At 37.5% G+C, this 24,574-nt stretch overlaps 1 protein-coding gene across 3 annotated transcripts; it reads left to right on the top strand.

Annotated features, from left to right (window-relative positions):
• The first annotated feature begins 7,264 nt into the window (after positions 1 to 7,264).
• LOC126248254 (nuclear receptor-binding factor 2-like) lies at positions 7,265 to 23,820 on the top strand. 3 transcript variants are annotated; one of them, XM_049949109.1, is made up of 5 exons: positions 7,267 to 7,492; positions 11,537 to 11,721; positions 18,164 to 18,304; positions 19,238 to 19,490; positions 23,034 to 23,815. In XM_049949109.1, the coding sequence occupies exons 1-5, from the start codon at positions 7,469 to 7,471 to the stop codon at positions 23,304 to 23,306; spliced, it is 876 nt and encodes a 291-aa protein (XP_049805066.1). In that variant the 5' UTR covers positions 7,267 to 7,468; the 3' UTR covers positions 23,307 to 23,815. The 3 variants fall into 3 exon arrangements, with proteins under 3 accessions (XP_049805076.1, XP_049805066.1, XP_049805074.1); XM_049949117.1 differs by lacking the exon at positions 7,267 to 7,492 and adding an exon at positions 7,607 to 7,751; XM_049949119.1 differs by lacking the exon at positions 18,164 to 18,304 and having other exon boundaries at positions 7,265 to 7,492; positions 23,034 to 23,820.
• The last annotated feature ends 754 nt before the right edge of the window (positions 23,821 to 24,574 follow it).

Raw genomic sequence — 24,574 nt, forward strand, 5'->3', positions numbered from 1 at the left:
CCTAAAATATAAATAATACATAATTATAAGCATGCCACACAGATGGTTGTGTTGCAGATTTTCATTGGATGTGACTTATGTGAACATTGACTACACAGGGTGTTACAAAAAGGTACGGCCAAACTTTCAGGAAACATTCCTCACACAAAGAAAGAAAATATGTTATGTGGACATGTGTCCGGAAACGCTTACTTTCCATGTTAGAGCTCATTTTATTACTTCTCTTCAAATCACATTAATCATGGAATGGAAACACACAGCAACAGAACGTATCAACGTGACTTAAAACACTTTGTTACAGGAAATGTTCAAAATGTCCTCCGTTAGCGAGGATACATGCATCCACCCTCCGTCGCATGGAAACCCTGATGCGCTGATGCAGCCCTGGAGAATTGCGTATTGTATCACAGCTGTCCACAATACGAGCACGAGGAGTCTCTACATTTGGTACCGGGGTTGCGTAGACAAGAGCTTTCAAATTCCCCCATAAATGAAAGTCAAGAGGGCTGAGGTCAGGAGAGCGTGGAGGCCATGGAATTGATCCGCCTCTACCAATCCATCGGTCACCGAATCTGTTGTTGAGAAGCGTACGAACACTTCAACTGAAATGTGCAGGAGCTCCATTGTGCATGAACCACATGTTATGTTGTACTGGTAAAGGCACATGTTCTAGCAGCACAGGTAGCGTATCCCATATGAAATCATGATAACGTGCTCCATTGAGCGTAGGTGGAAGAACATGGGACCCATTCAAGACATCACCAACAATGCCTGCCCAAACGTTCACAGAAAATCTGTGTTGATGATGTGATTGCACAATTGCGTGCGGATTCCCATCAGCCCACACATGTTGATTGTGAAAATTTACAATTTGATCACGTTGGAATGAAGCCTCGTCCGTAAAGAGAACATTTGCACTGAAATGAGGATTGACACATTGTTGGATGAACCATTCGCAGAAGTGTACCCGTGGTGGCCAATCAGCTGCTGATAGTGCCTGCACACACTGTACATGGTACGAAAACAACTGGTTCTCCCGTAGCACTCTCCATACAGTGACGTGGTCAACGTTACCTTGTACAGCAGCAACTTCTCTGATGCTGACACTAGGGTTATCAACAACTGCACAAAGAATTGCCTCGTCCATTGCAGGTGTCCTCGTCGTTCTAGGTCTTCCCCAGTCACGAGTCATAGGCTGGAATGTTCCGTGCTCCCTAAGACGCTGATCAATTGCTTTGAACGTCTTCCTGTCGGGACACCTTCATTCTGGAAATCTGTCTCGATACAAACGTACTGCGCCATGGCTATTGCCCCACGCTAATCCATACATCAAATGGGCATCTGCCAACTCTGCATTTGTAAACATTGCACTGACTGCAAAACCACGTTCGTGATGAACACTAACCTGTTGATGCTACGTACTAATGTGCTTGATGCTAGTACTGTAGAGCAATGAGTCGCATGTCAACACAAGCACCAAAGTCAACATTACCTTCCTTCAACTGGGCCAACTGGCGGTGAATCGAGGAAGTACAGTATATACAGACGAAACTAAAATGAGCTCTAACATGGAAATTAAGCATTTCCGGACACATGTCCACAAAACATCTTTTCTTCATTTGTGTGTGAGGAATGTTTCCTGAAAGTTTGGCCGTACCTTTTTGTAACACCCTGTATATTTATAGTCTGACACTTATAACAAATTATAGCATTTCACATCATTACATCACACACTGAGCCTTAGAGACACATAACTGGAAGTTAACCCATCAAGTGCCATGATCCCCATTTGGGGATTTGTCTTTGTAACAGAAATTTTGCAATTATAATAATGCTGGCAGTGAATGCTACCATTTCCCATTGTTATCCAGACCTTTGTCAAGTGCCTGCATTGAAGTTTCATCAGTTGTTAAATGAGTGAGTTGTACACTTTTATTTCTGTGAAGAAGCTATGTTTTTCAGCATTACAAGAGTTGCACCTTTTCAAAACCATGTATGTCATATTATTATATAAATAACTTCCAATATCTGTGTATGGGTATGTTCTGTAATGATCTGAGAAGATGTTTATCAATCATTTATTTCAATACCCTATTTCATTTCTGCATGACACCTGCCTGACTTCAATCTCCTTTTGGGGCTTATGGCACTTTCCACGTAAAACTTTATTTTGCTTTTATTTGCTCCTCAGGTACAATGAGTCACTATGAAGCACTGTCTATGATGTGAAACTGAAGAAATTGTAAATGACCTGAACTTCATGGCTTCTTTTAGTGATGATGGTGATGTGAATGAGACCATTGACATTGTCGAGCTCCCTCCAGATAGCGTAGGTGAGATGTCAAACTGCGAAGATATCGATGAAAATATATTTGAAAATACTGTCCATCTGATGTGCCACGTTCCTTGGAAATTCATGCCAATGGAAAAAAGAAAAATGAGGAACTTGCAGGCCAATGAAAGAATACGGTGAAAGCTATTGAGGTCAAATATCATTTTGAGGTGCGACAGTAATTACTTCTAACTGGACAAAAGGTGTGACTTGCTTTAAAACCTATCCTGATACAGCAGAAGTTGGACACCGAAAATCCAATTTGGTAGCAGCATTAAAAGGAAAATCTGCTCTTGAGCGCTTCGAAGAATTTTTTGATGAACAGGTACTGAACTTGATTGTCAGTGAAAGTTTCCGATATGCTACACAGAATAATAATCACAGCTATGAGTTATCCTATGGGTACCTAAAAAAAGTTCATAGGCATACTACTCTTCACTGGATACGACACTCTTCCACAGGAAAAGCTATACTGGAATGAAGATGAGGACTCTGATATAAGGTGTGTACGACAGTGTATGAGACGCAACAGGTATCTGGAAATAAAGCGCCACCTTAATTTCAACAATAACACACATCTGAACAGAATCCCACCTGGTGAAAGGGATAAACTTTTTAAAACTCGTCCGTTGATGGATTTACTGAATATTGATTTCATGACATTTCAAGTTTTTTCTGACAGCCTGAGCATTGATGAGCAAATGGTATGATATTATGGACACCATTAACTAAAACAGTTTATTTGTGGAAAACAAGTGAGATATGGATTCAAACAGTGGACCATGTGCTGTTCTCAAAGCAGTTTCTGTTACCACATGTCGGTCTATGAAGGAAAATCGAAGGATACAAATGATATTTCAGTTCCGGGACTTGATGGTTCAGTAGTGCTGAATATGATTTCTTTTCTGCAGACTCCTGAACTTCACAAAATACATTTTGATAACTTTTGCATGAGCTTCCGTTTGATAAAATGGCTCTCAGAGATAAGAGTATGGGCAACTGGAACTGCCTGTATGAAGTGAATAAATAACTGTCCAGTAGGATCTGAGAACAATATGATGAAGAACTGAAGAGGAGTGTATGAATATAGATTTGACAAGAATATGGAGGTTATGGCAGTAATGTGGAAGGACAACAACTGTGTAAAGCTCTTGTCAAACCATGAGATAGTGTATCCAGTAAGTCAGGTAAAGAGATGGAGCAAAGCTGAGAACAAAAAAGTGCAAGTTCCACAGCCAAGAATGATTTCAGAATATAACAATCATATGGGAGGTGTCAACAAACTGGTCTGGAATGTGGAGAAATATCATGTGAGAATTCGAAGTAAGAAATGGTACTTCCCATTGATCACCAATGCATTAGATACAGCGTTGGTCAACACACACGTTATCTACTGCCTCTCGAATGAAAGTATTCCACTGCTTCAATTCTGGAGGATGGTGGCAAGGGCATATCTTGTTCAGTCATCAGCTGCTTCTGATCCGAAAAGGGCAGGACGTCCATCATACCCAAAATCATCCCTTTCATGTGTTCCAATTGAACTCAAGACTTCTGGAAACAGACATAGGATTTAACACACAACACTGGGGAAGCAAAGAAAATTGCAATTTGCAAGAAAAATGTGAGGAAACATTGTATGCAATGTGGGACTTCATATTGATTGTTTTGTTGTCCGGCACAAAAAATAAAAGAAAATGTCAAAAGAGAGTGGCATGTGCCATGATAATCATTTGAGGATCAATTAAAATAAATTATTTATTTCAAGGTTATTGTTTTTTTTTTATTTTATATTCCTTTTCCTCGTCCCTATGTCAATCAGGCAACACAAAAATAAATGCAAATTGAAGGGAAAAAAAGGTACTTAATGGGTTAATTCATCTCCCTCAACATACTCACTTCTCAAATGTGTTATTTGTGCAACTCTAAGACTTTTTTGAAAAATAATTCTCATCTTCATCAAATAGTTTGCCGCAGAAATTATTTGTTAAATTTCTATCCACTGAGAGGTATCTTGTCTGCTATATACAAGGGTGGTTTGATAAGTATGGTAAATTTCCATGAAAGAATGTAACATTTTTGTTGTGCCTTCACAGTTGGTAAGTTTGATTATTCCAAGAATCGTATATGTACAGTGCACAGTTCATTGTTGGCAGCAATCTGAATTGGTTAGTGTGTCAGCTGGAATTGAAAATGGAAAAAACTGAGCTTTGAGCTGTTACCAAACAGTTTCATTTGAAGGTTTGGATTGTCGCACAAATAAAAATAGAACTGGATGAACTTCACACTGTTTACTTTTGCTTTCAAGGCACAATACACAGCTATTGCAGATTTGGACTATAACTCAGTTTTAATATAAAATGTTTTACCATCTCTGATTTTAAATTGTTTGATTGTCCTTCACATTATAACAAGCTTTTTAGCTGTAGTTACCCAACCTATTTGGTTATTTGTAGTCATTTACTTTTTAGTTAATGAATTTAAACATCATCTGGTCATTTACTTTTTAATTAATAAATTTAAACATGGTTTGGCAAGCACCAAAGATGAAGCACACTCCAGCTGTCCAACTGAGGTCACCACAAAGGTAACCACTGACAAAATGTATGATATGGTAAAGCAAGACAACCGAATAAGAATTCGTAGGAGTGGTAAAACTGTAGACACCTCAACTGAGCGAGTGCATAATATCCTGCATGGAGAATTGCCTATGAAGAAACTGTGTATAAGGTGGATGGCATGATTGTTCACAGTCAACCAAAAGTGCATCCCGTACAACTTTTGAACATACTGTCTGGCAATGTTTAATCACAATCCGCAAGACTTTTTGCACCCATTTGTGACTATTGATGAAACCTCGATTCATTATTAGACACCAGAGTCAAAACAATGGACAAAGGCTGGTGAAAGTGCATCAATGTAGGCAAAGACCATTCTTTCAGCTGGTAAGGTGATGGTCACAGTTTTTTAGGGATTCCCAAGAAATAATCCTCACAGATTATTTGAAAAAAAAAAAGGCAAAACCATAACTGGACCATATTCTGCGTTGTTGTTGGACTGTTTGAAATTTGTGTTGATTGAAAAAAAGACTAAGGCTGTCATGCAAAAGAAGTGCTCTTTCACAAGGATAATGCACCATCCCTAGCATCAGCAATAACTATGGTGAAAGTGCATGAACTAGGCTTTGAATTGGTTCCTCATCCACCCTGTTTACCAGACATAGCACAAGGGACTACTTCTTGTTCCCTAACTTGAAACTTTGGCTTTCTGGGAAGAAATTTTTGTCAAATACGGAAGTGATAGTTGCAGTCAACAAGTATTTTGATGAGTTCAATAGAACCTATTTTTCCAGTGGGATGAAACAGCTGGAGGATCACTGGACCAAGTGTGTATTCCTCAGATGAGATTGTCTTGAGAAGTGAGATGAGTTATTTTTGAAATAAAGTTTTTTTTTTTTATAGAACTTACCAAACCAACCTTATATATTTGGTGAATATACACGGGGTATATAAAACCCCAATTCTTAGGCAGCTTTCTAATTTGCTTGCAAATAATGTGTTTCAAGTGTCAAAGATTTCACCTTGTGCCTGTTAGCAGACATTAATGTACTCAATATGATATATACTGAGCTTGGAGCATACTGAAAAGCAATGGGACGATCCCTGGCACACTTGCCTACAGAGTGCACTACAAACACACTTCTGCACCTATGCACCAGCTACTCAAGCTTTCCTGGCCCACTCATTGTAAATTACTACAAAATTCTTTCTACTGCATCCAAGTTGTTTCCTACATACCGGTACGTGTTGCCAAAATTGATACGTCTTCTCCCTTTAATCCTACATTACTCTCTCTACAGCGTTTGTTTTCCCAAGATCTGTGATTTGTTTTTCAAACACGACCTTTCTGAAACTAGTAATCCACGGCTACTAGCCTATTCCAATGGAAACCAGGAACATCTGACTACACCTCTTGAGGCACAATGGTTAAGGCATTGATCATTTATGGGGCAACTGGGTCAAATTTTTATCTAGATTTAAGTTTTCGGTGGCTTCGTTACATCTTTTCGGGCGAGTATCAAGACTGTTTAGATAAGATATACTTTTTGCTTCATAAATCCGCAAGGTTACATACGCTTGCCTTGTACGTCTTTATCCATTGAAGAATGTGCAGTCTCAGGCAACATTCGTGTCGGCGAAATGTAATTTCTTTTCAAATGGCTCTGAGCACTATGGGACTTAACATCTATGGTCATCAGTCCCCTAGAACTTAGAACTACTTAAACCTAACTAACTTAAGGACAGCACACAACACCCAGCCATCACGCGGCAAAGAAAATCCCTGACCCCGCCGGGAATCGAACCCGGGCGTGGGAAGCAAGAACGCTACCGCACGACCACGAGATGCGGGCGTAATTTCTTTTCCTCCTTTCTATTTAGTAGATAATACATTACATCTTACAGTACCCAGAAAAAAAATTAATAAACTCTACAAGCCGCGAATGTGGCTGGATCAAACCCATTGCCTATGGAATAACTGTACGTCTCTCCTACCGCTGATTTCCGAAAGAAAACGTCCAACAGTAAGACAAGTACAGTTTCCCCCTTGATATCAAAATTTAAGAAATCAAGATAAGTGCGAAACGCGCAGTCACGTCAATCCTTCAATTTCTGAACGTAATGGCTAACACTAACCCAATATCTCGTGACTTACAGGTAATTTGTAGTTTCAGTAAATCCGAAGGTCTGCTTGAGTCAGAAAAACTGTTCGAAACCTCAATCTTTTATTACAAACATTATTGGTTCGGAACATTAAGCAAGTTTCTTTTTTTTTTTTCCTGCGCAAGTAAAGAGCATTCCGCATGTAATGTCTGCAACTCTGCAAAAATTGATTACCCTTTGTGATGACTAGGAACTATTGGTTCCACTGCAGCTCTGTGATCCTTGCACGGAGGAACAAGTGAAGAACGAAACCTGACATCTGCTAGGTGTTGTGTTTACATCTGATATACATTATTTGTTTTAATTGTGCCTTGAGAAATGACATCTGATAGCCGAAGGCTGATTTACTACTTTTTATTTAAAGTTACGGGAAAACACCCTTTATGAGCTCCCTCTTCGTGTTGTAAAACAAGACGCAATGGAATCTTCTGCGTTAAACGTGGTCAGTATATGAATGAAACTTAATATGGACAGAAATATCTTTTTAATAAATATGATACCCGGGGTTTCAGTTGTATCCAATGCTGTTCGCCTTCTTTGTGCTGCGTGACGACATATGTTTGAGTTCATAAGTTGCGATTATCATCAGTCTCTAGATAACAGCTGTTTCTTACTTTGTATGGCGCAGTTACGAAGCCGATGGGTGTAATATTTATTTTCACAGATAATCATTGAAATTTCGTTAATGCCATTGTTGTTTGGTAAGCTAATAACTGAGGCTGTAGATAAAAATTTACTTACAATGGGAGTATGTCTTTATATCGCGGTGGTGATATTTATTTGCATTTGACCAGGCTCTATACAATCTCCCATATATTTTTCCCCCTTTCAAGTACACAATGCAAAGACATAACGCTGTTGCTTGGATTCGATGTTCAAGTTGTATGCAGAGTGGTAGAGTCAATGTTACATCAAGTTTCTTTTTGTATTTATTTATTTTGCATTCATAAAAACATGTAATTGATAGGATTTGCCAGATTTAATGTGCAGAATAAAGAAGGAAAATTAACTGTCACATTTTACTGTCATAAATCAACAGTGAGTTCATACAAAAAGAAAACCTGAAAATATTCGTAAAGTATGAAAGAGTTAATACATACAAAAAGTTATGGAATAATACAAAGCATTTAGTAAGTAATTATGTGCCACTGTACAAGCCATGAGACATTATCATCATGTACTTATCATACTTGTAACTTTCACATAAACTGTTGCTGGAGAGACTACTTCAGCATCTGGTCTAAGGCTTGCATCATAATTTCATGGTAGCTAGGATTGAGTCAGCATCTTTTCATTGTGTTATGAGTAATGTGATGTTGAACTCAGTGAAAGTGTGTGAATATGTATGTTCTGAGTGGAAAATTAGTAAAGACATACTAGATTAGATATACTTTTTGATCCATAGCAAGACTGTAGAACATGTCATAAACAAGAACACGCACATAAAAACTTATTTAAATAAAATTTTAACATATTTTTAAACCAGGATAAAAGGTATAAAATAACTTCTCCTAGCCCCACAGAGATAGTGCTGAAAATTTGTGATTCTGAATTTTTGAAAGCTATGAAAATGCATGTAAGATTTATAACAACAAATGTGGGGTGCATGCAGTATGTAATAGGCTAACTAGACATGATGAATGATTTATTGCATCTGCCCCATGTTTTTTGTTATAAATCTTTCAAATACTTTTGTAGCTATTAAAAATTCACAATCACAAATTTTCAGGACTATCTCTATGGAGCTAGAAATCTGTATAGGGCCCAGGAGAAATTGTTTTACACTTTTCAGTCCAAAAAAATGTATGTTATTGAATAATTATTTTATACATTTTAATCTGTTTTAAAATTGTGGTGTATTAATTTTTTTTTTTTTACTTAAATAATTATTTATATACATACTAGATTTTACATGTGCCTTCGCACGTGTATACGTATATCACATACATTGCACACATCTTTCCCTCTCTCTGACCCTCTCCCCTTCCCCTCCCCTCCTCCTCCCCTCCTCCTCACCCCCTCCCCCTCCCCATCTCTCTTCCAATCTCCCCCTCCCCCAATGTTCATCTTGCCTCCCTCCTCTCACTATCCATCCCTGCTTCCAACCCCCACCCCACCCCCAGTCAGTGATGCCCATCTGCTCGCACACCAGCTGGAATGTATTCCAATGCTAGTTGTGTGACACACTGTTACTGCACGGCTACCATGATACTAGGTGTCACCAATCCTTTCACACCCCCTCTACAGGTGCTAGGTGGATCAGGCAGATGAGGAGATGCCTACTTTATTGTCATCCAGTTCTGAGTCTTGTTTAAAATTTCAAGACTTAAGCTCATCATGATTGGTTTAAAATCAATTGCAAAATTTGTTTGAACATACAGACGAGAAAGCAACCTAGTAAAAAGTGTTAAAAAAAAAGAGCTATGCTAATGTCCCTTCTTCACATCCCAAGTGAAATCCTCCTCATGGATGTAGAAAAAATTAAAACAAATGTTAATCATATTTTCATTTATGGGGCAGTAGTGGACTTGTCACAAAGAGAGTAAATATTCAGTACAGTGAAGGACACTTGATAATTCTTAAGCTATTGTAGCCATACATCACCAGTTTCAACATTAATTTACATTCATTACATTACTACATTGATGTGCAGATATAGTTTATGTAACACTCATATTATTTGATATTTATAACATATATTCAACATCAGTTGGTTCCACTAAGAAATTTTTCTTGGGAGTAGAAGGAATTTGGCCACCAATAAAGTCTCTTAACTTGGACTTCATTACTAGTTAAACTTTTTATTGGTCGTGGGATACATGCTAATATCATTTTGGACCTCCTTTTGCCCAGTGTAGTGACCAATTCAATGTGGCATGGACTCAACAAGCCGATGGAAGCCCTTGCAGAAATACTGTGCCAGGCTTAGTCTATAGTCATCCATAACTGGGAAATTCTTGCCATTGCAGGATTTTGTGCACAAACTAACCTCTGAATTATGTCCCATGAATGATTGATGGGATTCATGCTGAGCGATCTGTGCTGCCAAATTGTTTGTTCAAATTGTCCCAAATGTTCTTCAAACCAGTCATGAAAAATTGTGGCCCAGTGAAATGGTACACTGTCATCCATAATAATTCCATTGTTGTTTGGGAACATGGAAGTCCACAAATGATGGCAAATGGTCTCCAAGTAGCCGAACATAACCATTTCCAGTCAATGATTGGTTCAGTTGGATCAGAGGACCTTGATCCATTCCATTACACATAGCCCACATCATTATGGAGCCACATCCAGCTTGCACAATGCCCTCTTGACAATTTGGGTCCATAGCATCATTGGGTCTGCACCACACACGAACCCTACCATCAGCTCTTACCAAGTGAAATTGGAACTCATCTGACCAGGCCATGGTTTTCCAGTCGTGTAGGATCCAACAAACACAGCCACAAGCCCCGGAGAGGCTCTGCAGGCAATATCATGTGTTAGCAAAGGCAATCACATCGGTCGTCTGCTGCCATAGCCCATTAACACCAAATTTCACTGCACTGTCATAACAAATATGTTCGTCATACATCCCACATTGATTTCTGTGGTTATTTCACATAGCATTGCTTGCCTGATAGCACTGACAACCCTATGCAAGCGCTGATGCTCTCGGTCGTTAAATGAAGGTGTCAGGCATTGCGTTGTCCGTGGTGATAGGTGTTGCCTTAAATTTAGCATTCTCAGCACACTTTTGACACTGTGGATGTTGGGGGTATTGAACAATTTCCAAAACGGAATGTCCCATGTGCCTATCTCCAACTACCTTTCCTTTTCAAAGTCTATTAATTCCTGTCGTGCAAAAAATGTATTATTGATGCTGTACATTTTTCTGATACAAGCCTGTGCTATGCAACTTCCTAAGAAAATCATTCTTGTTTTTCAGTTCATAATTATGAGTGTGGGTTTTCAGTATTTTGATTTCCCAAGCAACTTTAGGAAGCAGACGTTTTCACAAATGTACATAGCTGGATGTGTCAAAATTTAAAGTTCCTTGAAAAGTACTCTACAAGATATGAATGTCTTACACAATTCATACAGCTTTCTTCTGAATCTTAACCCTTTCAGTCACTTTTTATCTTCAATGGAAAAAAAAAAAATGTTTTTTCGTCGTCATATAATTTATCTAAAACCCCTAACTCGAAAAACTGATATTTTCATAAAGTTTTCTAAATATCATGTTGTCAGTTGACATATATTTGGAAAAAAAGAAAGAAAGAAAAGCTCCTAATGTAATGAAAATATTTTCACTCAATCACAGGCATACAGCACCCACGCCTTTACAACATAATTACCTTATCTTGTGCAGATCTTCAACTGACTCAAAACCACATTTATGAAAAAAGTACTTGAAATTACTGGTTAACTTGTTTGTTATTTACTTCATAGGCTATACACATGACAAATATTTTGATATATTATGATACCATTTTTCCCCCAGGCACATCAGCAGCACCGTAAAGCTGACACACATCTCCGATACAAACGGTTTGATGAAGCTGTGCAGTGCCACCAAAATGCTGCATCAATGTTGAAAGAAGCAATGAAGCTTACTAGTGTAACTAGAGCTCTAGAATCACTACATTTACAGCATGATTATCATGTGAGACAGCAAGAAATAATAAGGTATACTTTTTGTATCACAGTTTTTAATGTTATATCTAAAAACAAAGATGATGTGACTTACCAAATGAAAGCGCTGGCAGGTCGATAGACACACAAACAAACACAAACATACACACAAAATTCTAGCTTTCGCAACCAACGGTTGCTTCGTCAGGAAAGAGGGGAGGAAAGGGAAAGACGAAAGACTTACCTTAGGGAGAAAAAAGAACGGGTATACACTCGCACACACACACATATCCATCAACACATATACAGACACAAGCAGACATATTCAAAGACGAAGAGTTTGTTATCTATCTATATATATATCTCCACACACACACACACACACACACACCTAACCTAACCGGTGCGTAGGAGCTCGCAGACAGTGAATTCAGGCGTGAATGTTGTGATTGTGGGAAAGGCTTGCGGCTTAACACACACACACACACACACACACACATATATATATATATATATATATATATATATATATATATATATATATATATATATATATAGAGGGAAACATTCCACATAGGAAAATATATCTAAAAACAAAGATGATGTGACTTACCAAATGAAAGTGCTGGCAGGTCGACAGACACACACACATACACACAAAATTCTAGCTTTCGCAACCAACAGTTGCTTCGTCAGGAAAGAGGGGAGGAAAGGGAAAGACGAAAGGATGTGGGTTTTAAGGGAGAGGGTAAGGAGTCATTCCAATCCCGGGAGCGGAAAGACTTACCTTGGGGGAAAAAAGGGCAGGTATACACTCGCGCACACACACACACACACACACACACACACACACACACACACATATCCATCCGCTCATACACAGACACAAGCAGACATTTGCTGCTCGTGTCTGTGTATGTGCGGATGGATATGTGTGTGTGTGTGTGCGCGCGAGTGTATGCCTGTCCTTTTTCCCCCAAGGTAAGTCTTTCTGCTCCTGGGATTGGAATGACTCCTTACCCTCTCCCTTAAAACCCACATCCTTTCATCTTTCCCTCTCCTTCCCTCTTTCCTGACGAAGCAACCGTTGGTTGCGAAAGCTAGAATTTTGTGTGTATGTTTGTGTGTCTGTCGACCTGCCAGCACTTTCATTTGGTAAGTCACATCATCTCTGTTTTACATATATCTAAAAACAAAGATGATGTGACTTACCAAATGAAAGTGCTGGCAGGTCGACAGACACACAAACAAACACAAACATACACACAAAATTCAAGCTTTCGCAACAAACTGTTGCCTCATCAGGAAAGAGGGAAGGAGAGGGAAAGACGAAAGGATGTGGGTTTTAAGGGAGAGGGTAAGGAGTCATTCCAATCCCGGGAGCGGAAAGACTTAGCTTAGGGGGAAAAAAGGACGGGTATATACTCGCACACACACACACATATCCATCCACACACACACATATATATATATATATATATATATATATATAACAGAGGGAAACATTCCACGTGGAATATGTGTGTGTGTGCGAGTGTATACCTGTCCTTTTTTCCCCCTAAGGTAAGTCTTTCCGCTCCCGGGATTGGAATGACTCCTTACCCTCTCCCTTAAAACCCACATCCTTTCGTCTTTCCCTCTCCTTCCCTCTTTCCTGATGAGGCAACAGTTTGTTGCGAAAGCTTGAATTTTGTGTGTATATTTGTGTTTGTTTGTGTGTCTATCGACCTGCCAGCGCTTTTGTTTGGTAAGTCTCATCACCTATATATATATATATATATATATATATATATATATATATATATATATATATATATATATATAGAGAGAGAGAGAGAGAGAGAGAGAGAGAGAGAATTTAGAAGCAGTATGTGAAAACCCCTGATTAATGGTTATTTTATTATAATTACTGTACTGATTCCTTTTTTTTCCTACATTAAAAAATACAAATTCCCTATCTTAACTATGATGGCTGTATCTGTGAGAACAGGCAGATTTTTTTACCTTTAGTTGTAAAAAGTGTGTGCACTAAGAATGGGGGGGGGGGGGGGGGGACATATTCAGGTCTTACTGAGGATTAAGGGAGCCAGTCAGAGTAGATCACAATGTCTGAACCAAATGTTTGAGCCCTACAGCCATTGTTATACATAAGGTAACAATTTTGATGACACATCAGCAGAAAAGAAGTAGATTTGTCAGAAATACTACTGACATTGTGGTTAGTCAAAGTGAATTACCCTCTGGACTAAATATATCAGAAGTGACATGAAGGCTGTTTATTTAATGGCAATATTGACTGGACACCTGAAGTTCCCACTGACATGCAATTAGCACACAAACTGGCCTTGTTGGTCCCAGGCTTTGAGATTTAGAAACACTTTGACTTTGGCTGAGACTGCTTTGAGAGTAGCTCTGCCAGTATTTAACACTGTTGTTAAAAAACATCATTTGTGAATGAATTAGCCTTGCCACCCTGGTCATGAAATTCTAGTGAACCTTGAGTAGTATTGTAGGATGGCCTCTTTCATGAGTTCGTGGGACATCAGTGCTCTGGTATTGGTGAAAGACTATAGAGAGGAATTCACTGAGCAAACTCAGGTAATGGTTTTAAGCCATGGGATATGTCCAGCTGCCTGTGCCCTCCACATTGCTATGTGACATTTGGGTAAACAGGCAGTAACAAGAAACTTAGAAATCCCAGTGCATCTACACTTTTTATTTAATGACAAGAAACAGTAGAACTTATGGATATGTGGTTCTGGAATTGAGAGAGGAGCAAAATAAGATCAATTGGGATATATAACGGCTATCTAAAGTGGGAGGAGAAATGAAGAACAGTAGAATAAAAATTTGGATGTATGTTTTACTACTGATGGAGAGAACAGGGAGGGAATTCAGGTGTCAGCTTTATCATAAACAAGAAAATTTATATATTGAAGGACTCTCAGACAGAATAACAAGATATATTTTAAAAATAAATAAAAGATATCATGTGGAAGTCACTCATATCTGTATACTAACAAGTTTGTATGTTGATGAAGAAGACGGAATATAAGACAATTTGCAGAAACTGATAAATGATAGCAAGTCCCCCCTACAAAAATGTAATGCAAATGTTGTCAGTGGCAGTTGTGGTTGTAATAGCAGTTGTAGAAGCAATAATTGTAGTTGTCCATGACTCATATATTATAACAATATTACAGTTTTAAATAAAATATGCAAAATGTGTCATAAACAGAAAAAAATGAAACAAAATATTATGTACTAAAAGGATTATTTTTTAGAGAAAAGTATCAGTAATAAGCATAAAAAATTCATGAATGTAAGAAAAATATACAAAAAGCTGCACAGGTATGCTGTAATACAGAAACACTGAGAACTAAAATATACGTAAAATAGCATGAAGTATCACTAATATATGGTACCACAAACAAAGTTGTCTACTCAAACTACATTTTTCTTCTTCAATATTCTCAGCATCACTTGGGTCATCCTTCCTATGCTCCTCAGGATGTCGGTTTCCGCATCAGACAGAAAAGAAAGAAATCCCAAGAAGTGAATGGTGTTTCTTCCTAATACAGTCTTCCAGAAGAAGGGGGGAAAAATAGAAGATGGAAATGGCAAGAATCAAATGCACTGAAAAATGAAATTTTCTATATTTTTTCAAATAATAAAGATGATATATAGGATGTGAGCATCCCAAACCATTTTGAGGTTTAAGTGATCATATACTTGCAAGACACGAAATAAAAACAGAAAAAAAGCTATAAGACTCATGAGGCAGGAAATCAGAATGTTGATTATGAGAATTTATTTAAGTGTATGGAAGTATACCAAAGTAAAGTAAGCACCAAGTTCAGCAGCACACACAATTAATTTATGTAGATATAAACACAAATAGAAATGATTTAAAAAAGATACTTATGCAGACAATGAGAGATATTGTAATTATGAAGAAGGTAGAAAGCAAAGGAAACTCTCAGCAGGAATAAAGCAACTGTGAAAGAGAAGGTAAGAGTTTCAAGTAAATGGTAAACATAATAGAATATGCCACATCACACAAAACTATTAGAAATATCTTCAAGGCAATGTGAAACTTTTATAATAACAACAAATTAAAATAAAAAAGGATAAAGAAAACAAAACAAACTGTATTGGGTAGAGAATAGATGGCAGATGGTATAGTAACCTAAAACACGGAGGATACTCCAAGATTTCTTTAAATTTTTTTGTAATTCAAGCTAAATTAGAAACAGATAGTTGATAATAAAACTAATGACAATCGAGAAATAATGTCAGGTGAGTGGTCTAAAGCCATTCGAGATATGAGGAAATGTTAGGCACTGGTAGATGAGATGTTTCAGAAGGAATGGTTAAAGTTGGGGGCAGAGTTATACAAAGGTATCGGTACTAACACCCATTTATAAAAGAAGAGATAAGCAAGTGATCTTAATTATACACCTATCCTCCTCCTTCTTTCCATATTCCCAGAAATTTTTGAGAAAATATTTTGCACAACAGAATATTGAACCTCCATTCTCAGAATAACTGTTTGATGATGGCTCAGGTCTGATGCTGCTACAGGAAAAGCAGCATATGATCTCAGAAAATTCTTGTACAATTATACAAGAAAAATTACAAAGTGGTATTTTTTGTGATCTTGTCAGGTTCTTCAGTTGTGTGGATGGTAAAATTCTACTGCTGTCATCAAACCACAGGTTGGTTTGAATACCATTCTGCTTTCGCAGAAGTGGTCCTATTGGAGGTGCAATGCCCTTGCCTACGTGTGGCCTTTGAACTGTTTACCCAGCCAGTTATGGGGAACCTACAGTGCAGCATAGGCTGTGAAGCAGTGTGTCTTGGCATTTTTCACATTAATAGACATGCCAGCGGTAAAAGGAGTGTTAACCGACACACAAAAATTCTAAGACCGGCTTTGGATCCAACAACTGACGTCTGGATCCATAGTCTGCCACATTACCACTCAGCTGTCCCTTAGGAAAACTGCAGTCGTATTGTGTTAAATGCATTCTCCATGCAGGAATGGAGTCATATCTTAATAACTGAAAGTAAAGATTGTTAATATTTACACCACAGAAATAAGGCTAAATTCAGAGTGAGGAAATATTAAACATTATCTCCTGTAGGTTCACTGCTTGATCCACTCCAATTCTTGATGCTCATAAATGAATTCAGAATGTATTTTCACTCTGCAGAGGAGTGCGTACAGATTTGAAACTTCTCAGTAGGTTAAAACTGTGTGCCAGAAAGGGACGAAGTCTTTAATGTGGGAGAAGAATGTTCCTGAAGAGCTATGAAGGTACACAGAAGAGTGGAAAAAAGAATTATACACACTAAAAATGTGTAAACCAGACCTTAATTAATTAATTTGCATGTTATTAGGCTGTCTGTTGCCTACTAAGAAATGAGTCTGCCTTCAGTTATATACCATTCACGCCAATACTGACTAAACGTAAGTATTAGTGAGGATGAAAGGAAAGTTGGCAATTCTGCATGGCAATGGTAGTGCCTTTTTCTGAAAAAAGCACAACAATCACAATGGGTTTCATACCAGATATGAATTGTTGTGGTTCAAGTCTTGGCTTATAACATATCTTGAAAAGGGATGATGAAACAAAGTTGCAAGACCAAGATGTAGAATTAAGAGAGAAGTAAAACAAAAGTAAGCTAGAAAAAAGTAAAAGAGTACCAAGAGAGGTGTGAAGCTGCTGTGGGGGCAGGCAGGGTGTTTAAAGGAGTGTGAGGTTAGAGGCAGGTGAAGGACAGGTTCTAGCGGCATTATGCTAAGCAGCAAATCCTGTACCTGTTTATTTTGTTGTTTGGTGGTTGCCTTCCAGCCCTTTTGATGGCTGGGGCTGTCTTACTGAGTGAGCACTAATCTGTAATGTTATAGATGTTTAAATTCTACCTTGCAATTTCTGTTGCTGCTGCGATATATGGTGCACATATGACTACAGAATATCATCTGCAAATAAGTAAACTTGTATAATCACAGTGTATAATTTTAGGCAAATATTGGAAAACATTTGAACATCATATAATTCTGTCATAAATGAGCAATACCAAGCATAAAAATGCTGGCACGCAAAAAAATAATGCATTGGTTCTCTGTATATATATTTATATATTCAGAAATGTTCAATATGATAGTTTGAAAAATAGCACTACACATCACATGTTTTATATTATTGTTTATGGCACTGGTTACATATAAAAACAAATTAAGAGTCATCTTTATTACAGTAAAACACTAATCTATATAGGTTTTGCTTTAGTAAGGCCCAGAATATTAACAAAGTAAAGAAAATGGAAAAAAATGTTGAATTTGATGCAGAGCAATAAGGTTTGATTTATGGGAGATTAAAATAACACAAGATTTGGCTCATACCGAATTTAAAAGTGTGATATGCAGTCCTTTCTTATTCCTAACCTCTTATGGTTTTGTGAAGGCTTGACTCAATTCAATTTAATGCAGGTTGAAGAAGGATCAGTTTGAAACATTTAAGAGAGCTCTTGAAAATAAGAAGAAGATGTCCTTTAAGTTTGCGAAAGATGAAAATCTATCTTCTCTGCAACAAGAGGAGGGAAAGAATAATCTTCAGTTAGCCATTTACAAGTGAGTAAAGGGAGCACAAGTTGAAATCTGCATGCTTAAGAGATTTTGTTTTAATAAAATTGTATTATTTTAGGTAGCTGGAAAATATTTATACACTAACATATGCAGAAGGTCCCGATTATTATCAGCGAATCTGGTGTATTTAAGATTTTTGGTTTATGTACATTTTCTAACATGTTATTACAAAATTCTTGAATGATAGTGTCATAAAAACAACACCCATTAAAATGAAAAGTAGACAGATTACATTCCTACTGCAAAAATTATTCTCCAGTTTAAATGGCTTAATTTATTGTCAAGAGTAAAGCCTGTGTTATAGGCTTGTAAATGAATATGATGTACAACCTATTTTTGTACCATCTTCACACTCTCTGGAATCTGCCACATTAAAAGTCCATTTATATTGTTTGGTTCCAGTAGCACAACTGTAGATGCAAATTATTGATTTGTTGTTTGTGATTATATAATAGAACCATTTTGCAGACTATTGAACTGACTATAACCAGAAGTAAAACTGTAATGATCTAATTTCAACTGCATGGAGTTGTTGTTGTTGTTCTGTTTTGCATAAACTATCTTCCTAGTGGAATTCATTATACGTTTAGATCTCTGCTTCCAGTATTGGATGGGCAAAGAATTTTGTGTGTAACTTATTTGGGTGTTTTCATTGTCTCTGCTACAGTCAGATTAGGAATCATCATCTTCATATAGTGAATGTTAATTGATTATAATCCTAAATGATACAGGATTAATTTTTAACTGTTCAGTAATGCTCTGCCTTTTGGAAATCAAAACAAAAACTACTGTTTCTTTAGAGTACATATGTGGAGCTAATCATGCTGAGACATTTGAAAAAACTACAGATTTAATTGTTTTATATGTAAGTTATTGGGGTATTGAACGCTGCATATTAAAGCTTTGTTATCATTACAGAACAATGGAAGAAGCAGACTCACTCTTGCAGTTGCTTGTACGTCATGGTGATGGAGGAAGTGATGCTGATGACTCACAAGAAACATGTGCACAGCCAGTAGCGACTGTCATAGAGGGCAGCAAACGACCTAAGGATGAACAAACAGTGATTGAGGAACTTCGAACACTTAACAGTCAATTGAGGGCCCTTGTAATGCAGCTCATCACTCAACTAGATGCCAGTGTGCGTGAAACAGAGCGCCTGCAATCTGTGGTGAGCATATTGTTCCTCTGCTGAGTTTAGTGTTTTGTGTGTGTAGCAGAAGAATGAATTACCAGTAAATGGGGTGAAGTGCCTAACTACTGCTAACTTATTAAAGATATTTGTAATCTCTTGTTATTTAGGTAAGTAATGACTGGCACGTCATGAAACAAAGACCAATACATTCTTTCAACTTCATTAATATCTAAGCTATGGGCATTGACTTCTTTGGTGTTTTCTTCGCCAGTGTGTGAAGCAAATTTAGTGATATAACTTTTTTGTATGTCTCACAAAAAATTAGAGTGTAAAAATGCATCGAATGGGTGAATTTTTATGCTGTTGTTTTCATTTCAATAGTGCATCACCCAGAAGTTAACAACACACGACAGAAACCAGTGCCTCATAGAGATCCAATATGTGGTCTTTATGCCACTTCCAGTGGATATTTCACTAAAAATATTATTTAATTTTTATTATTAATGTACAATAAATGAAGAAAACTTGTGATAGTACTAATAATGGAATTTACTATCTTACAGAAATTGTTCATAATGGTACAGTGATCAACTGATGAATGAAGTGGTGTCAGTTGGGTTTAATTATTCATACATTTTGTAAGCTATGCTGCACATTGTAGCTTCTGAAACAAAAAAAAAAAATATTCTGTTTGATTCTGATTTCACACTTTCCCACAGCTAAACTCCTTTGCAGAGAAATGAGCTTTGTTAAATAATTTTTTCTCATAATCTGCAAACGTAAGTTTTACAATGATAATGTATATGAAGAAATTGATGAAATGTATGATGAGATAAAAGAAATTATTCAGGTAGCGAAGGGAGACGAAAATTTAATAGTCATGGGTGACTGGAATTCGAGAGTAGGAAAAGGGAGAGAAGAAAAAATAGTAGGTGAATATGGATTGGGGGTAAGAAATGAAAGAGGAAGCCATCTGGTAGAATTTTGCACAGAGCACAACTTAAACATAGCTAACACTTGGTTCAAGAATCATAAAAGAAGGTTGTATACATGGAAGAATCCTGGAGATACTAGAAGGTATCAGATATATTATATAATGGTAAGACATTTCCAGGGGCAGATGTGGACTCTGACCACAATCTATTGGTTATGAACTGTATATTAAAACTGAAGAAACTGCAAAAGGGTGGCAATTCAAGGAGATAGGACCTGGATAAACTGAAAGAACCAGAGGTTGTACAGGGTTTCAGGGAGAGCATAAGGGAACAATTGACAGGAATGGGGGAAAGAAATACAGTAGAAGAAGAATGGGTAGCTTTGAGGAATGAAATAGTGAAGGCACCAGAGGATCAAGTAGGTAAAAAGACGAGAGCTAGTAGAAATCCTTGGGTAACAGAAGAAATATTGAATTTAATTGATGAAAGGAAAAATACAAAAATGCAGTAAGTGAAGCAGGCAAAAAGGAATACAAACATCTCAAAAATGAGATCGACAGGAAGTGCAAAATGGCTAAGCAGCGATGGCTAGAGGACAAATGTAAGGATTTAGAGGCTTATCTCACGAGGGGTAAGATAGATACTGCCTACAGGAAAATTAAAGAGACCTTTGGACAAAAGAGAACCACTTGTATGAATATCAAGAGCTCAGATGGAAACCCAGTTCTAAGCAAAGAAGGGAAAGCAGAAAGGTGGAAGGAGTATATAGAGGGTCTATACAGGGGTGATGTTCTTGAGGACAATATTATGGAAATGGAAGAGGAGGTAGATGAAGATGAAATGGGAGATATGATACTGCGTGAAGAGTTTGACAGAGCACTGAAAGACCTAAGTCGAAACAAGGCCTCAGGAGTAGACAACATTCCATTAGAACTACTAACAGCCTTGGGAGAGCCAGTCCTGAAAAAAACTCTTACCATCTGGTGAGCAAGATGTATGAGACAGGCTAAATTCCCTCAGACTTCAAGAAGAATATAATAATTCCAATCCCAAAGAAAGCGGGTAATGACAGATGTGAAAATTACTGAACTATCAGTTTAATAAGTCACAGCTGCAAAATACTAATGCGAATTCTTTACAGACGAATGGAAAACTGCTAGAAGCCGACCTCAGGGAAGATCAGTTTGGATTCCTTAGAAATATTGGAACACGTGAGGCAATACTGACCGTACGACTTATCTTAGAAGAAAAATTAAGGAAAGGTAAACCTACGTTTCTAGCATTTGTAGACTTAGAGAAAGCTTTTGACAACGTTGACTGGAATAGTCTCTTTCAAATTCTGAAGGCGGCAGGGGTAAAATACAGGGAGCGAAAGGCTATTTACAATTTGTACAGAAATCAGATGGCAGTTACAAGAGTCGAGGGACATGAGAGGGAAGCAATGGTTGTGAAGGGAGTGAGACAGGGTTGTAGCCTCTCCCCGATGCTATTCAATCTGTATATTAAGCAAGCAGTAAAGGAAACAAAAGAAAAGTTTGGAGTAGGTATTAAAACCCATGGAGAAGAAATAAACACTCTGAGGTTTGCCGATGACATTGTAATTCTGTCAGAGACAGCAAAGGACTTGGAAGTGCAGTTAAACGGAATGGACAGTGTCTTGAAAGGAGGGTATAAGATGAACATCAACAAAAGCAAAACGAGGATAATGGAATGTAGTCAAATTAAGTCGGGTAGTGCTGAGGGAATTAGAGTAGGAAATGAGACACTTAAAGTATTAAAGGAGTTTTGCTATTTGAGGAGCAAAATAACTGATGATGGTCGAAGTAGAGAGGATATAAAATGTAGACTGGCAATGGCAAGGAAAGCGTTTCTGAATAAGAGAAATTTGTTAACATCGAGTATTGATTTAAGCATCAGGAAGTTGTTTCTGAAAGTATTTGTATGGAGTGTAGCCATGTATGGAAGTGAAACATGGACGATAAATAGTTTAGACAAGAAGAGAATAGAAGCTTTTGAAATTTGGTGCTACAGATGAATGATGATGATTAGATGGGTAGATCACATAACTAATGAGGAGGTATTGAATAGAATTGGGGAGAAGAGGAGTTTGTGGCACAACTTGACAAGAAGAAAGGAGTGGTTGGTAGAACATATTCTGAGGCATCAAGGGATCACCAATTTAGTACTGGAGGACAGCGTGGAGGGTAAAAATCGTAGTGGGAGACCAAGAGATGAATACACTAAGCAAATTCAGAAGGATGTAGGCTGCAGTAGATACTGGGAGATGAAGAAGCTTGCACAGGATAGAGTAGCATGGAGAACTGCATCAAACCAGTCTCAGGACTGAAGACCACAGCAACAACAACAACAATAATAAATATGTATGTGAAAGAGCAGCTGGTCAGTAGTCCAGGAGTATTGTGTTACATTTTGGCCGTGCCATTGTGATTTCTCATGTGTATTTCGTGATGGTATTAACATTATGTATTAGTAAAAGGGGTTGGGGGCACAAGGATATTCTTATCAGCTTCTTATTTAAAGTCGCACAGTATGATGCATGGGACACCGTGCCCTGTCCAGTGTTAAAGCAAAATTTGAAACACATGTTTCATTGCTGTTTAATTCTATTACTTTTTTACTCCAGGTGCAGAGATTGGAAGCTGAAGCAGCTGCTCGTGAAAATGCTCCACCTGGAACAGGTATAATCAGTGAAACTAATGGTACCTCAGACTGCCATCACACAGTGACTGCAGGATCTGCAGGTGGAAGTTCTCCTTTTGTGTTCTCTCCCTGTGGAGACCTGGAGGGTGATGTGAATTCCTCACCCCGTGAGCTGCCTGTTCTTGCACCTTTAGAAATGCCAGAATTTGACTTCTCTGTCTTCAGTAAGAGAGCTTCTTCAGATAGTACACTTTGACGACTTCAGTATATTGCTTTCATGAGCATTATATAATGGCTACAAGGTTGTGAAAAGTCTCTTAAGATATTATGAAATAAGTATGTATGTGACAGAGAGACAGAAGTATAAATTCTAGAAAAGTTGTATGTAAAGGTGCCAATATTGTAAATAACAAAGTTGTGTGTATTTGCTACTACTTATATCACCACCATGTATTTGATACATGAAGACATTGTGTGACGAACTTTGACATTGTCACCTAATGTTATATCTCAGGAATTACACTGTTATTGCTGCAGTTTTCTGTGTGAGCTGCTTGTTGATAGTAGCACACCTTAATTATGTTTGATTTTTCAAGTGCAATTTGTAACACTTGTGAACTTGACTTGACCGGGAGGAAATTCAGTGCTTTATGTTTAGTGTTTTTCCACAAACCTGGTTCATTGAATACAATTTTGTAATATTTCTATATAATTTCAAAATCCCAGATTAAATATTTTTTTGTTATTGAATACTCTGAGAAAAACATTTTTTATTTATATCTATGTGTTAAGGTAAAAAAAAATTCTAAATTCTTTGATGATTTTTTTCTGTGTTTTACACAGGAAGGATTCTGGGCAGTTAATACCAATTACATATTATACATGGGACATTTCCTTAACAAAGTAGTTGTATTCTACATGTGTGTGTGTGTGTGTGTGTGTGTGTGTGTGAGAGAGAGAGAGAGAGAGAGAGAGCATATCTGTTGTGTGAGGTAATAAATAGAAAAGAAATGAGTTTTAATGAGTGACAAATTCAGCAGCACATCACTGATTGCTATGTTATTTGTGTCACTGTTGATAACAATATACATCAGCAGTACATATGCCATGCATTATGCAACAAGGCAAACTGAAGTATGCCCCAGTATTCAGATAAGTGAACCAATATCATGCAGTACATGTTTGACAACACTCCTTAGACACTAGTCTGCTACTATTTAATCACACTGTCATATATGTGAATCCACTTCTTACCTAAATAAACTTCTAGCAACTTACATTCATATACTTAATTTTTTTGAAAAATTCTAACTTATTGCACCCTTTCCACAACAATATTTTTTGTTGCTAACATATGTTCTCTCTCTCTCTCTCTCTCTCTCTCTCTCTCTCTCTCTCTCTCTCTCGCACACACACACACACACACACACACACACACAATTTACCTACCCCCCCTCTCCATTGCCAAATTGACAATTCCTTGATGCCACAGGATGTGTCCTAGCAAAAGATTCATTCTTTTCT

Source organism: Schistocerca nitens, chromosome 1, assembly GCF_023898315.1.
Source record: "Schistocerca nitens isolate TAMUIC-IGC-003100 chromosome 1, iqSchNite1.1, whole genome shotgun sequence".
NCBI classification, from domain to species: Eukaryota; Metazoa; Arthropoda; class Insecta; order Orthoptera; family Acrididae; genus Schistocerca; species Schistocerca nitens.